The 23,294-nt window shown below is 48.6% G+C and overlaps 1 protein-coding gene across 4 annotated transcripts in view; it reads right to left on the bottom strand.

Annotated features, from left to right (window-relative positions):
* Positions 1 to 23,294, bottom strand: part of PHF10 (PHD finger protein 10) — an 815,357-nt gene that overhangs the window by 496,516 nt on the left and 295,547 nt on the right. For all 4 annotated transcript variants that reach the window (XM_069606947.1, XM_069606949.1, XM_069606948.1 and 1 more), the window contains exon 6: positions 15,134 to 15,283. In XM_069606947.1, the coding sequence (XP_069463048.1) occupies positions 15,134 to 15,283 (150 nt within the window). The remainder of the gene's footprint in view (positions 1 to 15,133; positions 15,284 to 23,294) is intronic.

The raw sequence follows: 23,294 nt of genomic DNA, 5'->3' as shown, positions 1-23,294 counted from the left end.
ATATAGTTATTTTCAGTACCACCTGGGAGGAACACTTATCCCATCTTAAAAAGTAATCATGGCATTGGGAGAAGCCGGCTTGCACATAAACCCTAAAAAAACCAAACTGGCAGCAACCACTACCAAATACTTAGGATACTCAGTGGGTGGAGTAGTGATAACACCTCTGTTAGACAAAGTACAAGCCATACAACAGCTCCAAGTGCCCACCACCCGGAAGGGGATACGAGCTTTTCTAGGATTTGTGGGATACTACAGAAGGTTCATTCCTCACTTTTCCTCTATAGCTGCCCCATTGACAGACGCCCTCAAAACCAACAAAACGCTAACTATCACCCCAGAAGTAACCCGGTCCTTTTATTCTCTGATCAAACTGATCGCTAACAGGCCGGTTCTACACTGCCCCGATTTTTCCAAGCCTTTCTTTTTACAAGCTGATGCTTCAGGGTGCGGCCTGGGGGCTGTACTATCACAGGGAACAGAAGATGAACTCATCCCAGTTGTTTTTATAAGCAGAAAACTGTTATCACATGAACTTCCATATTCAACCCTGGAAAAGGAGTGGTTAGCCATAAAATGGGCAGTGGAATCTTTACGTTACTATCTGCTGGGTAGACAGTTCACCATTTTCACGGACCATGCTCCTTTACGGTGGCTAGCAACACAGAAAGATTCCAATCACAGGGTATTGCGATGGTTTCTTACATTACAGCCATTCCGATTTGTAACCGTGCACAAACCAGGAAAATATCAATTGGTAGCGGACTATCTGTCTCGTTCCCTAGATCAGCCCGATCGGCATGATTCCTTGAGGGAGGTATGTGAGGATACACCCCCGGAGTCACCTAATTTGAACAGTGGCGGGACATCTAGCCCACTCACCAACATAAAGTTAACAGAACACCCTGTACCTACAGTCATGGACGGTGAAAACATGCCGCACATAATGAAAAAACCCACTCTGCCAGGAGATTCCAAAATAAAATCTACAGAGACTACCTGTCAGAAAACTACTTCTCCCACAATGCACTAAGCTGAATCACGAAGAAAAGCTGCCAAATCACTTAGTTCCAAAATGCCTAGTGACCTTCACCTACCTTATTACCTCAGCAGAAGAAAGCCATTCAGAACGGACAAAATATCAGGAGGGCGGGTGGAATCCAATAATAACCAGGGAGGTCAGGTGGGAGAGCCCAGAGAGAAAAGCGAGGAAATGGTGGGGTTGATTCATGAGAGCACGGAAAGATTGAACACACCTGGACTTGGGAGGGGAGGGGAGGACAGCATTTTTAACGCATGCGTGGATTCAGAGAGGCTGTCTGTTCTTTCTTTATCCAGGGAGAAGGCGAGTGCAAGGAGAAATGGAAGGAGGAGGCAGCAGGTTTTAACTGGGCATACTGATTGCCAGAGCCACAGGCATGCAAGAAGTCTGTATGCGCGAACTCTCGCCGCAGAAAAACGCAGAGTCCCTCTGACAGGGGCTTACTTGAAAAGCACCATTTGGCCGGGATAAATGCTGGCTGTTAAGACGACAAGGGCATTGATTTATGGACTGTTTACTTTAACCCACGGAACCAAGGAAAGAAAAGGTTACCGGAATGGACATCTTTTTTTTTTATTGAACTTCAGATAGGAAGTCTGAAGCAACGCTTAGTGAGTGCCTTAGGAGGAAAAAGAAGCCCACAATAAAAGGCAAGGACATTTAAAAGACTTCTGTTTATTTTTCTTTCTTTACATTAATTTGGCCTTAACCCGTGTCACAGCACCAACCCTGATTTAAGGCCTTGTTCAGGAAAGTGAAAGGAGTGCTTCCTTGAAAAAACGAAAATCGTGCTTGTGTTGAAAACTGCATTTAAAGTTTTTTTTTTTTTTTGTTCTGAATAAATGGATTTGGTGCATCCTCAAATACGCCTCCCGCCTGCTGATTAACAGGCTGCAGCATTGAATAACGCAAACCTCAGCTAAAAAATATGGGCAAAGTTTAATTCCTTTCCTGCTGTAGAGACACTGACACCACCCTTACTGCAATGCGTACCTAAATCAGCTGCCACAGAAACAGGACATATATAAAATAGAGCTATTAGGGTAGAAAGAGCTAAAAAGCCAATGACCGCTAACAAAACAGGACCAGGGTTCGAGTACTCCAACAGATCAACAGTGGTTGAAGGTCTGAACCACATGAACCACCTTTTGGGGTTTCACTGGATGCAGCGTTTCTCCCGATACATAATAAAATACTGACAAGATAGGACACCCGAGTGGGTGAATGACAAAGTTACTCACTGTAGTGACTACCTTACTCCCAGTCCATAGTCCCCTTTCCTCCATACTTGTGGGACATTCCGTCCAGCGGGACGGGAAGGAGGGACGGGAAGGAGCGCTTTTAAAGCATCAAAAAATGAACTCTTTCGTCCTTTTATTTTTACATTGGGTCACTGCAGGTCACCGTAGCCCCGCCTACCTGAGCTCCGTCCTGCAGTCCTTTTCAATTCGCCAGGGCCATTTAGTAACAATAGAGGATACTTATTAGAGGGGACGGAGGGCGGGCGTATGGAGGAAAGGGGACTATGGACTAGGAGTAAGGTAGTCACTACAGTGAGTAACTTTGTCATACTCCTACGTCCCATCCCCTTTCCTTCATACTGGTGGGAGATTCCCAAGCACTGACCATAGGAAATACGTATTGGAACAAATTCTTAAGAACTGACTGGCCAAATCAAATTGGGCATCAGCCTGGGAGCTCAGGTCAAGACAATATCTGCAAAAAACTGATGGGGAAGCGCACGTAGCAGCCTTGGCTATGGACTCCCAAGGGACGTATTTTTGGAAGGCAACTGCAGCCGCTTTGCCACGGACCAGATGTGCATGAATTCAGAAACCACTTTGGGAAGGAAAGAAGGGTAAGTGTGAAGCACAACCTTACCCTTGTGGAAGGTTAGGAACGGATGCTCGACAGAGAGCTTGAAGCTCGCTTATTCGTCTTGCAGATGTTACTGCAATCAAAAAGGTCACCTCCCAAGAAAGGTACTTGAGCTTGGTAGTGGCCATGGGTTCAAAAATTGTACGTTTCTCACCGTAGTGAATAACATACTCCTAGTCCATAGTCCCCTTTCCTCCATACTTTATGGGCGTCCATCGCTAGGGTCAGGAGACTGACCTTTTTCACCAGAAAAATCTTCTTCACCTTTAAATTTAGATGCGCATGGGGGTGCGGCCCTGGGAGCGTGTGCTCTTCTGACTCACCCCCCGACCCCAGCACCACTCCTCTGTCCTCTTTGACGTGTCGACAATAATACCATTGCCTAATGACACCAGTTCTGTTAGCGGGGAGGACAGTGGGACGCATGGAGAAAAGGGGACTATGTACTAGTAGTACATTAGTCACTACGGTGAGTAACTTATATTTACTCCTTACGTCCCGTCCCCTTTTCTCCATACTGTATGGGCAATTACAACTGAATGTAGCCACAGGGTGGAGAGTTGACCCTCTTAGGAAAACACATTTCTTAACACTGCCTGACCAAATGCCGCGTCCGACCTGGCGCAGGCATCCAAGCAGTAGTACTTGCAGAAGGCAGAGGGAGTAACCCACGTGGCCACCTTGCTGATAACCTGCCATGGAACGTGTCTTTGGAAAGCTACTGCCATTGCCTTCACTCTGATGGCGTGTGCATGCATGTTTGCTGGTAGTGGCTTGTGCTGCCCTTCATTCGCCTTCTTGATGGCCATAACCATCCACCTTGCTATGGAAGCCTTGGAGGCCTGACAGCCTGGTTTTGATCCCCCCCAAAGGTGACGAAGAGGGCGCCTGATTTGAGGAAGCTCTAGGTTCTATCCAGGTAGAATTCTAGAGTGTGTCTGACATCTAGACAGTGCAGCACTCTCTGAGCGTCATCCTTAGGGTCTGCGAATAAAGTTGGTAACACTATCTCTTCATATAAGTGAAAAGAGGAGATTACCCTAGTTAAGAATGTGGGGTGTGTTCTGAGCACCACCTTGTCCTTATGAAATCTAGTATATGGCTCTGACGCCACTAGCACCTGGATTTCACTGATTCAGCGTGCTAAGGTAAGGTCCACTAGCAGGGATGTCTTAATGGTTACTATCCTGATGTCCGGGGACACCATTGGCTCGAATGGTTTATGGGCCAGGGTGCCCAGGACCACATTGAGGTCCCACACTGTGTGCGGTTTCTTGAAAGCGGGCCTAACCAGACTATAGCCACCTAAGAGCCTCTTAACAACCGGATTCGAGGAAGAGAGTCCCTCCTTCTGAGAGTTCTTGTAAGCTCCAATGGCCGCCAGACAAGTGAAGCATGTATCTTTTTCCAATACTAAGTATGCGAGGTGTGCCGGAAAGAAGAGCACGTCGTCCAACGTGCAAGTCAAAGGATCAATTTCCTTTGACTCTGCCCAGTGACAGAACCTGGTACACTTGCTTTTGTACTGGCTCCTGGTGGCATCACTCCTAGCCCCCTGTATAATGGCCAGGTTAGCCTGTGACAGGCGCAGATGCTTCAGGGAGACCTATTCAGGAAACACACCGCAAGGGCTAACTTTTGCAGGTAGAGGTGGATGACTGTACCCCCCTACTGAGAGACGTGGTGTGCTGGGACCAGCGGGAGGTGTACGGGGGCCTGGTCCGAAAGGCTGAGCAGCTCTGAGAACCAGGGTCGTGCTGGCCAGCATGGGGCTATCAGAATGATCTGAAGACCCATATCCTGCAGATCACCCTGTGCCCCAGAGGAGTGGGGGGGGAAAGTAAGCGGTCATGTTCCACTGGATCTGCATTGCGTCACCCAGCGAACCACTGCCTTGCTCCTGCCAAGACCCAAACTGGGGGCACCTCTTTTAGGTACTGGTGGCAAAGAGGTCCACCTGTGGATGACCCCACCTGTTGAAGATTGCCTGAAGGACCTGCTTGTTCACCTGCCATTCGTAGTTGTCCGCGCCCAGCCTGCTGAGCCTGTCTGTCTCTAGGTTGGACATCTCTGGGAGGTGGACTGCTGACAGGTGTATGTTGTTCACCAGAGCCGACTGCCAAACGTCGACCGCCAGTCTGCAGAGGGGAGGGGACCGGGTGCCACCGTGCTTGTTGATGCAATACATGCAGGAGGAGCTGTTTGAATGAGAATCGCCCTGACAGTGATAAAAGGTATAAAGGCTTCGAGAGCAAGCCTGATGGCCATCATCTCAAGCCAGTTAATGTGTGCTAGCTGCTCCTGCCGGGATCATACTCCATGGATGCTGCTACTATCTAGGGTAGCTCCCCATCCCACTAGGGATGAGTCTGTGGTAATGGTGACCTGAGGTGTTGGTAGCCGGAAGGGCCTGCCTATCCGCAGGTTGTTCGCTGTACCCCACTAGATCAGATCCTGGTGGAGCTGTTGTGGTATACTGACCTGCTCCACCTGCAAACACTTGTCCTGGTTCCAGGAGGCTGAGAAAAGAAGCTGCAGCCACATTGTATGTGGCACTGCAAGAAGACATGCAACCATAACTCCCAACAGATGTTGAAACCACCACCCCAATGTCACTGTTCAGCTGAGAAAATGGTACGTACGAAAAAAAGACATCACATTTAATAGGGGGGTTTAGAAAATTGTACATATGGGGTGTGGGTGTGAGGCAATACCTAAACATTTAAAGGGGATGGGGTATTTGATGGGTGTTTTCATAAAAAAATCTACGGTAAAAAGCCCTACGAAAAAACATGCCGCGATGAAATGACATGGAACCGAGAAAATGTCCAGTGGTCCTCTTGATGGTCGTGATCTTGCCCTCGGAGGGGAAGATCCTCTTGGAGCTTGTGTCCCAGATAAGTCCCAGGAAGGTCAGACGCTGTGTGGGCACCAACTGTGACTTTAAGAGATTGATAGAAAATCCCAGGTTGTACAGTATATTCATGAGGGTGGATGCTGTATGTTGGATCGTCTCCGGAGATCTCGCTCTGACTAGCCAGTCATCTAGACATGGGTAAATATGATGGCCTTGCGCCCTGAGTAGGGCTGCCACTGCGTTCATTAGCCTTGTAAAGACCCTGGGGGCCGAATTGAGTCCAAAGGGTAGAACCCTGTATTGAAAGTAAAAACCCATGACCCTGAACCTTAGGAAGGATCAATGGGGTTTCCAAATTGGGACGTGTATGTAGACATTCTTCAGATCCAGGGAGCACATCCTCCCACACACAATGTCTCTGCTATGAAGGCTGGGGTAACCATCAAACTGGTAAAGGTAAGGGGAAGGTAAAGGTTCAAGGAAGAAAGGTCCAACACAACTCTCAGGCCAGCCTGGTTCTTTTTGTGTAGGGTGAAGATTTGTGAATAGAAGCGTGTGCCCTGCTGAGATGCTGGGACTTCGTCCACGGCCTGGCTCGCTACCAGCGAGCGTATTTCCGCCAACAGAGTTGCTGTACCAATCTGCGGGAGCGGAGGGGAGGAAGGAGGGGAAGAAGGAATGGGGAGCAGGAAGCCCATGTATACTTACTGAGAGGATCCATGGGTCTGCAAACCTTGTCCCCCAGCAGTGTTTGTGAAGGGCAAGCCTGCCCCCCACCGGAGACTTGTGGATCCGGATGGGCCTGTCACAATTTATTCCCCTCTGAGGCTGGGGTTGAGGAAGGGGGCTGAAAAAACCCTTTGTTAGCCGCCTTGTACTGTTTGCACCTGTAATGGCTAGGGGATCTGTCCGGTTGCCTGCACCGTCTCTCCTGAAAGCCTCTGAAGGACAGACCCTTGTCCGAGCGCTGGTGCATTTGGCTGTAGGTCTTTGGAGTGGACTTGGTGAGGATCGATAAAGATTTTGCTGTATGCAAGCTATTTTTCTTATCGAGTTCCTCGTCTGTTGTCGAATGGAACAGCTCCCCTTCCCCCAAAAGGCAGGTCTAGTGTGCGTTCCTGCACATCTGTATTCAATTTTGTCACCCTTCGCCAAGCCATCCTTCTCATGTCGGTGGCGATGCAAATGGCCCGACCTGAAGTGTCAATGTGGGCCACCGTGGGCCACCGTGGACTCCATTAGGTCTTGTGCCACGATCTTGGCCTCAGCCAGACCAGCCTTGAAGCGAGCCTGGATGTGGGTAGGGAGCTCAGAGAGGACATCAGCGATCTCCCGCCATAGCCTCTGGTTGACAGCCGCCAACATGGCATCTGTGTTGGCCTGGCGCAGGTGGAGAGTAGCGTTGGAATACATTTTCTTGCCAAACGCCTCCAATATCTTTTCCTCCTTGCCCAGGAGTTCAGATGCCGAAGTTGCTGAAGAAGACTGTGGCTTGGAGAACAGTGATGCTGCTGCAATCACAGAGGAATGTGGTTGGGGGTGTGCCGACAATAAGAGGGGGGTCCCCTTCTGTTTGTCTGTATTTAGCGTCGTAATGCCTACTGGTAGGCTGGGTAGAGTATGGCTTGAGCCACCCTTTTTTGGCAAACTCTACTACGTCTTTCTGAAGTGGGATTCCTGCTCTAGCAATAGGGCACAGCGTGAGAACTTCAGCCAGTACCCCTGCCTCTAGTTGTTCAACCTGTGGCTGTGGGATTCCTAGGTACTAACACCCATGCCCGCCAGCTGTTCGTGAAAAGCTTTGGCTGATGGAGTGTACAGGACTTCCTCCTTGTCTGTGTCCACTGTTGTGCCCTGCGGGTCCGGGGGAGCCGGAGGAGTGCTGAGCGCAGACAGCTGTGGCGTGCTGATTATCAAAGCCGGAGGCTGCAAAGGTGGCAGAGCTGGGGCTTCTGTGACTGGTACAGGCATGGTGGCCGGGGCTGCCGGGACTAGTACTGGCATGGGGGCTGGGCTGGACCCAGGGGCGGTGTGGCCAGAGGTGCTTGCAGCTGAGCAGGAGGGAGCATGTCCCTGATCACGTCTCTGAGGATGGTACCCATCTGTGGTGATCTCATGAGTGCGAGAACATTCTCGAAGAACCTGTCTTCACAGGCCGGAGAAGTGCCTGAAAGGGTAGGCACAGGGGTCAGGCCCAGAGGCTGCTTTGTCCTGGGCGTGCCCTGTCTTGCTGCATATGGCGAAGTATACCTGCCCTGAGAAGTGGATGGATAGGACATGGAGCAGATCAGAAATTAACTATTTTTATATATATAGACCATGTAAATAAAATAGACACGCAAGCGCAAGATGAAAAGCAGACTAGTTCAACACTACAGATATAGACATGTAAATAATGTAACCGCGCATGTGCGAGATGCTTTAAACAAAGTAAAGAATACTTATGAAGGGATGAGCCAACCGCACCATTATGTTTGTGGAAGGATGCCGAGGATGCAGTCCATGTGAATAAAATAGACGCGCAAGCGCAAGATGAAAAGCAGACTAATTAAACACTATAGATAAATGTTAAAGTAAGGATGAGTAAAGATGAGTAAGTAACAGCCATATTATTGTAAAAGGATGCCAAGTGGCATATATTTATCTCCTTTGACAGGTTCTGTGAGGAGAAAGCGTTGGTAGCGTTACCCGCTGTTAGCGGAGAAGACGCAAAGCGAGCGCTTCAGAGGAGGCAAGGCTTAAGTAACTCCCTCTGCAATATCAATGGAACGCGCTGCAAGATATGAATGGATCTTGCGGCAGCCATGTTTGGAGTATAAGGCGCATGTTAACACTATGAAAGTCTATGGAAGCAGATGCTGGGAGTGGTGCAAATGCCATGTATGCCAGGCTAACATCCACTTTTGACCCACTGACTGAGGTAATGTTCCTGGCTTATCTGGGAGGCCTGAATGTAAACTGTGCTCATAAGCTGGGATCATGACAGTTATCCTCAGAGAGGTTGAACTAAGCTAATGATCGCAAACTCAGGCACCAGGCCGCCAAGCTGAAGGATTGTGGGGAGGGGCATGCCACAACTTGTGATTGCACTGGTGAAGAAGGTCGGGAATCTGCGGCAACCTGATCGGGGAGCACACCGACAGGTGCTGCAGTTCCAAAAACCAGAACCTGGAGCTATGAAGAGGAGAGTGTAGTTGGAGGCACTCCTGAGTTTCTAGAGCGACTGATGAATCAGCTGCAAAGGAGGAAAAGCGTAAGCTTTCATGTTGTCCCACAGGATCCTGAGAGCGTCCCCCAAAGAAGACACTTTGAGCCTGTTCCTGGAAGCATAAAGAGGACATTTCCGGTTCAATGAGGTCGCAAAGAGGTCCACCGCTGGAGAACCCCACACCACTGAGTCTGCAGCCACATTGATGTGACCTGGAATGTGCACAGCTTGAAGCCAGACATTGTGTTGGATAGCCCAATTCCGAATTTGGATAGCAAGGCCCACCAGAGGGGGAAGACTTGGTGCCCCTCTACCCCCCCACGTTTGTTGATGTAATACATTGTTAGGGAATTGTCCGCATGAATTCGAACCACACTGTTGGTGATAGAGAGTCCAAAAGCCTTGCGTGCCAGAAAAACTGCCAGGAGCTCTAGGTAATTGATATGGAACCGCCTGTCCTGAGGCGTACACAAATCTTACACCTCGAGATGATGCAGTGTCGCTCCCCACCCCAGAAGGGAGGAGTCTGTAGTAACTGTTGCTTGCGGGCAGGGCTCCTGGAAGGAGGTCCCCACTGAAAGGTTGCTGGCGAACAACCACCACTGAAGATCCACCGCCATGCAGGATAGCACTGAAATCATCTTGGGAGTCCAGATCTGTAGCCTGGGACCAGCAGCTCTGAAGAGCAAGCTGAGTGCACCTAATTTTCAGTCGTGCAAGAGGTAGAGCTAACACGCAAGAGGCCATGAGGTCCAGGAGCCTCTGGGATCACAAGGGGGAGGGGCAAGCAAAGAACCGCCCGGTCGACGGACAAAACCCATTGGTCTTCTGTGATGGTCTGCCATGCCTCCGAAATACATCCTCCCACCAGAGTCTCGTTCTACCGATGAAAAACATCATTTAGATGGTTTATCGGCAGGAAGACCACCCGTTGCTGAAGAGGAGGCTGTTGACCAAGAGAAAAACTGGCCACCTTGCCTTTGCTGTTTATGGTGAGGGCCACCAGCTGGAGCCTCTGCCCGGCGTGCACGGCAATCCTGAAAGCCTCTGAAACCAGAGAAGGACCTTGTTTCAGACCACAATCTCCAAGTATATTGTGCCTTTGCTGGGGTTTTGGCAAGGACAGACAATGACTTGGCAGTTTGCGTGCTTGCCTTGGTTTTTGTGAGTTCCTCATCAGTAGAACAGTTCCTTACCCTCGAAGGGGAGATCAAGCACCTTGTCCTGAACTTCCTTCGACATGTTTGTAGCATGCAGCCACGGTTGGCGGGAGATGTCTACTCCCACCATAAGGCCCCGAGCGGAAGTGTCTAGATGATGGGCTGCAGCCTGCAGTAGATCCTACACCAGAACTCTGGCATCAGATAAGTCACCCTTAACGTCTCTGAGCCTATCAGGAGGAATACATTCCTGAAACTCTGCACGGTCCTTCCACAGTTTGACATAAGCAGCAGCCAGGATAAGCTTGGTATTAGCCTGACACGGCTGAAGAGCCAAATTGTAAAAGACCCTTTTCCCCCAATGGCGTCAAGAAGCTTGTCCTCCTTGGAAAGGATCTGAGATGCTGCAGTGGAGGATGTAGAGGTTGGCTTCGACTGGAGCGTAGCTGCTGCCACCACCGTCAATGAGGGGTGTGGACATGCAGACAAGGATATGTCTTCAGACGCGTGTAACTTGTAGCGAGTGTCAATTTTCTTATTTAGGTGTTGCCGGAATTATGTTTTTCCCAGACCTTCCAGGCTTTGGCCAGGACATCCTCTTGAAGGAACATGGTAGTGCGCTCCTATGTCGACAGACTAATGGCTCCAGAAAGTACCTCTTCTTGTGGAGCCGGAGGCTCAGGTATTGGGATGTCTAGCAACGCCTTCATATCCACAACCCGGTCGTGAAAAGCTCTAATAGAGCAGGGCGGGTCGTCGCTGTCTGGTCCACTTGATCCTCATCCAGCAGAAACCTGATCTGCCACACGTGGTGCCTCAGGCCCCAAAGGCAGGGTTGACTGCACAATGGGAGTCATTTCCACAGGAGAAAGTGGAGGCAGATGAGTGAGGCAGTGGAGGAGGCTCCACAGAAGTGGTGGAGGAGGTGGCACTACCGGGACCTGCAGAGGGATTGCCGGAGCAGGGGCTGGTTCAGGCGGCTAAGGATACATTTCTTTAAATAAATCCTTAAAGTACGCCTTCATGGAATCAGAATGCATAAGCGTCTGAAACTTGCCAAAAGACGCATCCTCAGAAGAAGGTCTAGGCGCTGGAGTGGGTAGAGGCAGACTGGAAGGGGCATAGCCTCAAGTCTGCAAAGATGATGGTTGCCAGGATGGTCCGCCACCAACTGCATCCACGTAAACTAAAGGAGCGGACTTAGGAGGGAGCAAGAATGTGTGCGGCAGAAGAGTCCGAGCACACCAATCCACTGGAGGGCGGAACGGGTTCATGTTATCCACAAAACATGGAAAAGGCTGCTCAGCCCCACAAACAGTCCCCTCAGTACCAGCCGTTGTGAACACAGGTGTGAGAGGTAGACAACATGGCCGCCATGGACCGCAGGGGTTGGACTGCCATTTTGTTAACACCCGAGGTGAACTGCGTCACAGGTGTCAATGAGTCCTTGATCACCACAGGGGATTTATGTTCCATTTTAGCCTTGTGACAAGGAACCTCCGCAGAGCTGGTACTAGCAGACAAGAGTGTTTCTCCGTCCCCTTAGAGACTGCTAAATTAGCCCCCAGTGAGGGAACCTCGGGGAACCAGTACTCGAAGACTTAACGTGTTTAACCGGCTTCTTTGCTCCACCCCCCCCTCAGCAGGATCGGTTACACTACAAGCCTGAGTGTGGGAAGGCTTAGAGTCACACCCTGAAGCCAGATCCCTCGAAGGGGGCCCCTCAATCTTGCTGGTCTTTGATATAGCCCAAGATGTGGAACTTTGGGGGTAACCCTGATACGTTTAGTCACTTTAACGGGAACCTCGAGACGTGTCTCAGTGCACTTCGTTCCAGATGTGGAAACCTCGGGAATGACCCCAGTGGGTGTAACTTTTAGCCCTGAAAAGGGGAACCTCGGATGAAGATACAGTCCTGGCAGTCACTTTGCAGGGAACCTCGAAGGAAATTCCACAGTGCCATTTAGATCCCTTTCGGGACACCTCAGGGAGATCCCTGGTAACAGAGCCACTTGAGCCCCTCCCGGACCCCAAAGACCCCGGGAAGGAGTCTCCTGGCTGGTGTGCCCTGAAAAGGAACGCACAAAACTACTTTCACATGTAGAACAGGACACGAATCCCAGATGCTCTGGCATAGACGGAAAAAAGAGGACCTTGGAACCGGAGCAGGAAAATGAAGGACAAGGGAACAAAAAGAAAAATATTCCCTCATATGCAAGTGCGTCCGACCCCGACTGCGTGGAGAAAAGGACTGAAGGGCAATGCGCGTGGAGGAGCTCAGGTAGGCGGGGCTACAGTCAGGTGTGGTGGCCCGCGTAAAAATAAAAGAAGGACAACAAAGTTAATTTTTTAATGTTATAAAAGTGCTGCATTCCAGTCCTGATGGACGGAATGTCCGACAAGTATGAAGGAACGGGGACGGGACATAGGAGTATGTTCGATTTCCAGACATTGAAATTATATGTGTGAAACCAGGACCGAATTAAGGAACATTAATATATTTGCGGTGGGTTGCCCTATTAGGTAAACGTTTGGGCCAATGTACTAGGTGAAATAATGCTTATTGGAAGCAAATCAAACTGGACCAGTTGACGATACTACTTGCATTTGATTTAGTTCTGATGCTGACACAGGCAAGATTTGCTAGGCTTTCTGTATTGTTAGTCAAATGTAAAATATGAATGCGTTGGATGCACCCCAGGGTACCACCAGGTGGTGCCCAGTGGGTAAGAGACGGTCTACTGTAACAAAATGAATGTTTATAGAGCCATACAATAATAATAGTTGGCCTTCAGATAATGTTGTCTTTAAGCATGCATTGTACTGATCCCAAAAAAAGATTGATAGTCATATGTAAATTGAGAGACACTGTAGGTGATACTAAAAAGACAGCGAAAATGGTGCCAACACGGAAAGTGACCCCAGCAATAGTGACCCCCACCCTCCATCGGAACCAAGACACGAGACACAAAGGCCCAACGATTTCAGGAGCTTCTGAAGTGGACCATGAGCAAATTCGAGTACAGGGGTTGAATAAACATATCTGTTTCTATGCCGCCCCCTCCTGCCCCCCTCATCTCAAAAGAGTTTACAGGCATAATGTCCTTGCCCTACCTCTCTTGCCTGACTGCGATTTGTGGAGTTCTGTTCAAGGATCCTCCCCTGGGCTTCCCCCAAGTTTGTTGGATTGGGAAGAGGGTCTACTAAGAACTTTACATGCCTTCAACTTTGAAACACAGACTCATTGAAAGACTCCTAACCTCCTGAAGAGTTGTATTGGGACTTGTGACTAAGGGTACTAGGACCAATCTTTTCTAACTAGAAAAGGACTTAGAAAGAGTAAGGCTGCAAGTTGCATTTTAAACTCCTTTCTTCTTAGATATTAGTTCTCCAATTAGTTAATTGCTTACCTTATTGGTTCTTTAATTGCTTTGCAATGTTACAGTGTTCGAAAATGTATCGGTGTTCAAAAGTGAAGTGTTGATGCTCTGTATCCTGAGCACTTTGTATCCTGAGCACTCTAAAGGTGAATGTGTATTTAATAGTGTATGTTTAGTATAATAATGACATGTGGTTAACTGCCAAGAGTTGCCCAAGAACTAAATAAATAATTGTACTTTTATACATTCTGTCTAAGCTGTATTAATGTAATCGAAATTACATCTTTTATTAAAGCACTGAACTTAGATGATTTAACTGAATGAAGTTTTAACAAATGTAATCAATTATTCTTTTTTAACACTGTATAGTTTTATTATGCTCTACTTTTATATGTATTGAAATGAATGTTGATGTGAACGTTTTATATTACATGCTTCTTATGTAATTATTAAAGGTTGAGTTTTTTTCTCAACCATTAAACAAACAAAATAAAAAGGAGAAGACTTACTGCTCAGTCACACTATCCTGATATTTGGCTAGATAGTAGTATAATCAAAAAGAGTCCTCAGAATCTGCCTACAGGGCAGATACTAAAAATCCCTCTTAACTGGAGATTGTGTCTCACTGCGCCAGTATACATATGTAACCTACACACACACCCTGGGTTTACAAAGTTGACAGGTCTTCACTGTAGGTTTCCCAGTTTCCTCTGTTTTCCACAGCCAGTGGCAGGAGCACTGAGCGGGTGATGGCAATCGGTCCCCATGTCTTTCCCACTACTGACTGTTGTCGAAATGGACAGTATTTTATTTTGTAGGGTCATGGACGTACATGAGCCACGGACCGAGCTAGGCCTGAGCCATGTTATTGGACGGCCTAATGAGCTGCTGCCCTGATTAGGGAGCTAGCATGGAATGAGTAGAGGCTGGTTGGCAGGCATACAAAAGCCCATTAAGGTACTGCATACATTAGGCAGGGCTTGGGAATGGATTGTTAAGCTCCTACACTACATTGTTACTAGTGTTAGCATCGCAAATGTACGTTAGGTAAACAGCCTGAGAACCTGAATGGGGAAGCCAATGAGGAGAGCGCTGCTGAGTCAGCTACCAATACGTTAAGAGAAGAGATCCACTAGAGGACAGGGATTTGGGAGGGTATGTATAACATGTGGACAGCAAGCAGAATTGGATCAGGTCTTGAATGATGGTGTAAATCCTTGCCCCCAAACCTAGAGGATGTACCATAAAGGAAGTTCAAAATGTAACTGACTAAATGTATCAATCGACTTTTCCGTACGAGGCTCATTGTGTGAAAACCTATAAAAACCCTGACGCTTCTGAGCTTAGGGAGTACATTCTTAATATGCCAGTTTCTCCCCATTTATTTCTGAAAGCTGTCTGCAAAAGAATCCTGTCTCTACCTTTGCTCCCTCGTGTCGCATTTGGATTAATTAGTGAAAGACTTTGGGTCCTGTCACAGTCACAAGTATAAACGTCAGGTACAATCGTAGCAAAACTGGGTGAAAATGTGTGTTTGAGGCAGGTGAGAAAACAGGGAAACTGGTTGACAGTTTAAGAGCATGTTTGTAACCACAAAAGTATACTTACATGAGTTTGTAAATCGAAATAGGCACGCCTTTCTTCCATTCGTTCCCGGTTTAAATTACTATTAAATTCTGCAGCTTTCTTGGCAGCTTTTTTAATGTACTCCGGAACCTTGCTTGGCTCTACTTTTTGTGTGTTCTGTTGTTGCATTTGCTGAAATAAGAAAACACAAACAACAAACTAATATCTGATAAATATTAAAGTTAGGTATACTTTAAAAACAAACACTGATACAGAACGATATTGAATGACTTATTCTTTGGTTAAAGGGCTTACTAGAGGGCAAACATGTATTATGATGTAAATTATAGTTTCTTTTTATTGCTTATACATAAAAATGGAGACAAACTAGTTGATATACACGATTTGTAAATCTTGGCAAAAGGGACGGCACAGAGACCAATGACAGCAGTGGGGTGTTGGGTGTCTTGCGAGGGACGACCCAGGTATTCCGCATTGCGCGCCACGCAGCAATAATTCATGGGAGACTGAGCTCTGAATCAACACATCTTTATTCAATCTTTCCCGGCACGTACAACTTGGCCCCTCCCTCCCACCGTCACTTCCCTCCAACCCCACCCCATGACCCGGAACCCAACTGTAACGTGACAAGCAGTAATGGCAGCCCTGCCAGCTAGGCCCGTGCACAATGTAAAGTCAGGCAAAAGTTTGTTCACGTGGATTCCTTCCGATCACCACTTCTACCTGTTACTTCGGGAGTCCAACTGGGAACCATTACCCAATACATTATCTTTAAAATGTACATGGGGGCCTAATGCCCAGCCACAACATTCTCAACCACTGATACATAAATAAAACACAGTTCTGCCTTAAACTCTTAAACTGTCAATCATTAAAGACATAGACATAGTGTGCGGTGTAGATGCCGAACTTGTGAGATCCCGTATGAAGGAGGCTGCATGTAACCCTATATTGCCCCCCCTCAAAATGTATTGAATGGGGGGGGTAGGGGGTGGGGGGATGGGGGAAGAGCCCCTGGACCCCATTCCAGAATGTAAGGGCCCAAAGACCCAGGGCTGGGTGACACCATACAGGGACCGCATGGTCATGATGCGGCCTGCATATAGACGCAGAGATCAGAGGAGAAGGCCCAGCCGGAGGGGCGGCTTGGATGGTGCGGATCCTCGCGGGATTGCAGCTGGAGTGGTGCGGACTGCCGGTGACTCCCTGAGGTGCACCGAGTTGGCAGAGGCAGCCGGCAAGTGGAGGGGTGCCCATTGCCCCAAAGAGGACAGCTGTGGGAGACGGCTTCTGGGCTGTCACGCCAAGTCTCGATCTCATGGAAGTCCAGACAGCCAAGGATAGGAGAGCAGACGGGCTCTTCTGATGGCCTTTTGATTGATACTCCCAGAGTGATGGGGATCATGCGGAGCAGCTGCCACTGGGAGCCTGAACAGTATGCTTCCCAGCAAGACTGAAGCCTGATGAGGGTGGGGCCACGCGGGAATCCCGCCGTCCAGGTGAAGAGATGGGGCAGTACCTGACAAGGAGAGCCTAGAAAGGAATGGCTTGTGGTCTGGAAGAGTGTATCCTGATGTAGGGATGAGTTGAATAAGAATAGCTGCCTTCTCCTTAGGGATGCAGAAGAAGCGCTGCCCGCCATCAATTACAACTGGCTAGCGGACAACTTATAACATCCATACAGGAGGCATTTACAGGGGTTTCCCGAGGCAGAGGACACGCGGCCGCCTTGTAAGGTGGGCGAGATGAAGGAAGAGAATAAAAGGCGGGCGGCCAGCGATCTGAGCTGTGGAAGCTCCTTGGCCGTGTGCAGGGGACCACTCTGCAAAAGAAGCTAGGGGAGTCGTCCTGTTTAAGGCGTTACTCTCCAGTGTCTACCTAGGTAAACACCCTTCCTTGGTCCTAGAGGCAATGGCGTCAGGCACAGGGAAATCCACAGTGCCTGCGCCTGGAAATCCTCGAGGCTCCAGTTGCAGACAAGCGGGCAGATGCACGCACCAGTGTTCCGGCCCGTTTCTGAGAAGGATCCCTCCGTGTTGATGGTGCTGATGGTGGACATTAAGGCCATGCTGACTGACCTGAAGCAAGAGCTCAAGCAAGAAATGCAGGTGAGCATGAATAAGCTGACTGGGGCAGTTGTGGATCTTCAGTCCCGGGTCACTGGTGCAAAGACCAGGCTTGAGGAGCTGAAAGGATTATTGGTGGAACAGACCCATGACCAAGCATTGCAGTCTGAACAGATGGATGGTCTGAACAGCGGCTGGAGGCGGTAGTGGTCAAACAGGAAGATGCGGAAAATCACTCTAGATGTAACATCCGCGTTAGAGGAATCCCCAAGATGATACCTGACCAAGAGCTACATACTTACATCAAAGCACTACGCTTCTTGATATTACAATTGGCAGAAGCCAAAGACCTGATTGTAGACCATAAGCATAGGGTTTTATACAGCACTGCAGAGTGTTAGGAAAGATTTCATTTTATATGTAATTTCCCCTCCAGTTGTACACCCCCAAACGTTTACTGCTGTTTAACACACTATGGTCTGACTTTGCCAGAGAAGCACAGCCTTCAGCTGCACTCCTCTAGGCTTTCGCTCACTTTTTATGGGGAAACTGGCATGCTCTTAAGACAGTCAGTACTGGGAGACTTTGTTTCCCTTAGTCCTTTTCCAATGTTGCAACTTTTCTACAACATGTACCAAGTGCACAATGTACCTTACAGTACAGTGCACTTGGGTCTCCTATTCATTTCCAAAGACCGTAGATACTCTCATAGGACTTTTTGGGAGATGTGCAGATGTGTCATAGACGGGGCTGGTGACAGCTTATCTTTTCATGTAATGTTAACCCTTTCCTGCCATTTAAACCGCGATTGCTGCGTTTGGCACGAATAGGTGGCCTGGCTCAATGGCCATGCCACGAGGTTCTTTGTCCTGTCCTTTGGCCATCTTTCTCCTTTGCCTTCCCCAGGTCGAGCAGACCCGGTTCAGTCCTTATTTGGTCATGGAGTTCCCCAAGAAATGCCAAGCTTTCGCAGGCTTCTGCATGCCTTTTGTGTGTGCCTCCAGGATGTGGGCTGGGGTGTCTGTCCCCGATACACATCCTGGGTGCCAGAGAGTCTGGAGTGCTGTGAATGCATGGGATCACTGTGGTCCATGATTGGTCCACGTATGGAGTGTGTGTTTGTGAGTAGATCTCCCATTGGGTCCTCTTCGTTTTGGCTTCAAGGAGACTCTGGATAAGAGGAGGCCCCAAACAACCGTACCATGTTGATCTCTGGAGTTCTCACTGAACGAAGGATAGGATCCAAGTATCCTGAAACTAAGAAGCCGAGTCGAGGAACCGCTGGAAGGTTTGGCACCCTGAGCCTGCTGTCATCCCGTGGGACCCCTCTGCATCTGGTCATCCTAGAAGGTCTGGTAAGACGCTTCGACCCATTAGAATAGTGGTACCAACTATTCTCGGCACCTTCAACAAAACCTGCAAGTAAGCCTGCTCGGAAGTGTCCCTTGGCCAACCAGTGGGCTGACCAGCTTACGCAGGACCTTTGCTCTATCTCCGCCGCCGTTTCGAGGAGGCCCTCGAAACGTGGCATACTGCTATCTCTGTGTCCACGGCACACTCACACCGAATTTTGTACACTTGGCATTCCCAGGTCTGAAGGGAGATGTGTGCGCCAGGACTGGAGTAAGGAACAAGTTACTTACCTTTAACTGTTGTTCTCCAGCATGGGTCTGGCATGCATTCACATGCTCATGAATATTCCCCGTTGTCAGGCTGGGAATCCTCGGTAAAGAAAAAATCAGTTTCAGTTTAGTTTCTGAACTGTCTTTCTCTCTCTGAGAAAGTTGCATTTAGAAGTTGTGACCAATAGCCTCTCTGAGAAAAGTTGCATTTAGAAGTGTACTCAATTGCATTTAGAAGTGTACTCTCTTTGAAAGTTGCATTTAAAAGTATGCCCAATAGCCTCTCTGAAAGTTGGAATACATGGAACACATGAGTGTATGCGTGGGGCACACTGGAGAATGAGGGACAAACCAGAGCACGCAAGGTGGACTAGAGTGCGTGAGTGTGTCGAGCTGACAGGAATGTGTAGGGCAACCTTGAACGCATGAAATGAATAAAAATACATAGAACGGACCTGACCCCATAGATTTGCGTGACGTATATATTATGCTTTGGAATTCAGGGAACATTTGTAAGAGCATATATCATACCACACCCCACGCTTACTCTCTTCTTTACACCACCACTCAACTAGAACACAGAGATACTATGACACCATTCGGTATAACTGTTCTCATATCAACATCTCCCGCTCACTCCCCATCACTCTAAGTAAACACTGCTGGTCTCACACCCCCCAGCCAGGCGTTCACCTCAGGCCTAACGCAGCCACACTCGGTCTGGATAAATCCTGCCAGAGCGAACACATACTCCTGATCTCTCAGCCACCATACCTACCGCTAAGAAGCAGCTACCACACAAATTCCGCACCAGCTGCACACATACCTGGTGCGCACACGCACCTTTGGAGTCTCTCTACTCTCTACTGACCTGAACTTCGGTTCCCAAGGGTGTTTAACCTACCAGCGCCTTCAGACCATACCAATGGTATATAAGGCGCTATATAAATGCAAAATAACAATAACAATAACAATAACTAATAACCAATCACTGGTCTCTAGGTCATACTGCCCCCAACAAATGACTGCCCTTTACCTAAGCCCCTCCTCTGGCAGCCATCCTCAGATTTGGTAGCACGTAAAGTGTCAGTAGGACAAAGTGAAGAGCCGCAGAGGGGTAGGAGGGAGGGTTTGCATGTGAATCCATGCCAGGCCCATGCTGGAGAACAACAGTTACAGGTAATTAACTTGTTCCTTCTCCAGCATGGGGTCTGGCATGGATTCACATACTCATGAATATAAGAATACATAGCAGTACACATATGCACAACCACGGGAGGTGGCAAGGCTCAACATTAAGCATTTATCAACTCAACATTAAGCAACTCTTACCTCCTCACCAGGCCCACCTTCAGGCGAACAGGTTGCGCAGCACTGCCTGGCCAACCCTGGACTCCTCCCTGGAATCCCGGTCGAACCAGTAGAATCTCGTGAAGATGTGCGTCGACCTCCACATAGCAGCCCTGCAGATGTCCGGCAGGGGTACGCCAGACAAGAACGCCATGGTAGCAGCGATCGCTCTGGTCGAATGGGCTCTCAGACGGCCGGGCTACGGTCGGTTTGCCAACCGATGACAGTGCATGATGAAGCCGAGAGCCATCTGGAAATGGAAGCCTTCGAGAGGGCCTTCCCTTGGTTCAGAGGTCCAAAGTTCACAAATAGTTGTGATGTCTTCCGTTGGCTCTTCTTGCAGTCCACGTAGAACTTCAGTGCTCTAGCGACATCCAGCGTGTGCAAAGTCCTCTCAGCCGGCGACGAAGGCGACGGGAAGAAAACAGGTAACACCAAGTGTCATGAACCATCGAACTCGCCCTTTCTGGGCCTCCTGGTCCCTGACACGTCGGCCCTTGCACTCCATAATACTACCAACATGGCGGCAAGCTCAGAATGCTGCTCGCCAGTCTTCACGTTCTACGCAGCGTCCTCTATAAAGAAGCCACACCCCCGCGGCCCCGCGCGTCTCAACGCTGCTCCTAGCTGTGATCAGACATGTGCTCCAAACCTTCTCTAGTGCTACTTGCTATCCCCTGGCCCCCGGATTCCCTTCTCCCGACTTTTTCCCTCTTTCCTAACTTCCCGGAATCCCTGTGCCGCTTCCACGTGCCCCCAACTCCTTCTTGAATACTCCTGGAGTTTCCCGTGATCCTGGACATCGAAGCTGAATGTAATCTGGAAGCCGAGGACGGCCGAGCGGGCTTATTTAAGTCCCGAACCATACGAAAGAAAACTCCACCTAAAGAGGACATCAGGCAACATAGACAGGTGAGTAGGGGGGAAACCTGTGACAGATTGAGACGCCACCTGACCGAAGTCGATACAGACATGGAGGCGGCCATCCATAATCTTATGCGTGGCATGCAAGAACTATCGACCGAAGTACAGAACTTGAAAGCGGAGAACGCCGCGCTGAAACAATTGGTACTTTCACGCGACTCTGCCTCAAAGCATGCTATTGGGCGGCATTGTTGATAAATATGACGGCTGTGCAAAAACCCTCCGAGGATTCCTGGATTCTTGTTTGGTCCACTTTACCTTTAAACCTTATTATTTTTCCACCACCAGGGCTAAAGTGGGATTTATTATTTCTCACCTCTCCAGGAATGCCTTAGCCTGGGCCACACCATTAGTTAACACCAGAGATTCCCTTTTGGATGATTATGATGGATTCATTCAAGCACTAAAGACTATGTTTGACCGTCCAGAACAGGTCTTTAGTGCTCAAGAACGTTTACTCGATTTCCAGCAAGGCTCTCAGGACATGCTCACTTACGTAACTCGATTCAAGCAATTGGCTAAAGAAGCGGGTTGGCCTTCTGAAGCTTGCTTCACCCTCTTTCGAAGAGGGCTAAATGAAGATGTTAAGGACGAATTAGCCAGGGTAGCACGTCCTAGTTCTTACCAGGCACTTATGGATCTTTCTCTACAAATTGATTTCCGCATCCAGGAAAGAAAGGCAGAGAAAAGGAAGATCAAGTCAACCATCCAAAAAAATCCTCTTGTGAGCCCTTCAAAATCCGAAGATTCTCCTGTTCCTACAAATGAACCCGAACCCATGCAGCTAGGGGCCTTCCGTGGACCCATATCCCCCCAAGAAAGGCTGAGAAGGATCCATACTGGCTTATGCATGTACTGTGCCTCGGACAAGCATTTAGTCAGAGAATGTCCCTTAGCCCCTCCACGGCGTTCGGGAAACACCAGCTCCCGATCCTAGATGGAGCTCAGTTTCGGGAGAGAGATGCAGGCTCCACATCTATACCATCCTTGAACTCTCCTGGACAAAACTCTCTGGTAGTCTTAAAGGCTTTTCTATCGTCATCTAAGAAGGAATCCTACCCCATTCTGGCACTAGTGGACTGTGGGGCCATGGGAATATTCATAGATCAGAAATGGGTCCTTAAACATCATATTCCTTACGAATCCCGGAACGTCCTGCAACCTGTAGAAGCAATTGATGGAAGACCTCTTTCTTCTGGACCGATAACCCTTCAGACTAAGGAAATTGAGCTTGCTATAAACCATCACCGAGAAAGGATAAAGTTTGACATCATAAAATCTGCCCATTACCCAATGGTTTTGGGAATGCCCTGGCTACAAAAACACAACCCATACATCAATTGGACAGCTGGTACCCTGTTCCTCGGTTCCGAATTTTGCATGTCCCATTGTCTGCTCCAGGATCCTTCACCGACAACATCAGAAGAACATTCAACAACTCAGCAAGATCCTCTTATGGTCTCCAACATCATCCAGGTTCCTAAAACCTACCAGGAATACGCTGATGTGTTCTCTTCTGCTATTGTCCAAGCCCTACCACCCCATAGGCCTGAGGACTGTGCTATTGAAACCAAACCTTCAGCCGTGATTCCCTTTGGAAGGATGTTCATCCTGTCTGAACCAGAGAAAAAGGCCCTTCGTGAATACCTAGATTCTAACCTAAAAAACGCCACCATACGCCCATCCAAATCTCCGGCTGGAGCTTCATTATTTTTTGTTCCTAAGAAAGACACCAAGGAACTCAGACCTTGTCTTGATTATCAAGGTCTTAATCATTGCACCCTTAAGGATGGTTATCCATTACCCTTGATCTCGGATATCCTGGAAGCCGTAAGAGGAGCCGTAATATTCACCAAATTGGATCTTAGGGGTGCTTATCACTTGATTCGTATTAGAGAAGGTGACGAATGGAAGACAGCTTTCAGAACACCCTTTGGTCATTACGAATACTTGGTCATGCCCTTTGGACTCTCTAATGCTCCGGCAATCTTCCAACGCTTCATGGACCGGGTGTTTTCGGATATGCTATTTCTTTTCGTCATCGTCTACTTGGACGATATTTTGATATTCTCTAAGGATCCTCTCAAGCATGAAGAACATGTTAAATCAGTGTTACAACTGCTACGTGAACACAAGCTTCTAGCAAAACCTGAGAAATGCCTTTTTCATGTTTCCACTGTTCACTATCTAGGTTAAGGCCATACTATCCTGGCCAACTCC

This window comes from Ambystoma mexicanum, chromosome 4p (assembly GCF_040938575.1).
Source record: "Ambystoma mexicanum isolate Mex_15411 chromosome 4p, UKY_AmexF1_1, whole genome shotgun sequence".
NCBI lineage: Eukaryota > Metazoa > Chordata > Amphibia > Caudata > Ambystomatidae > Ambystoma > Ambystoma mexicanum.
The sequence above is the reverse complement of the archived record's forward strand: the minus strand, read 5'-3'. Positions and strand labels throughout refer to the sequence as shown.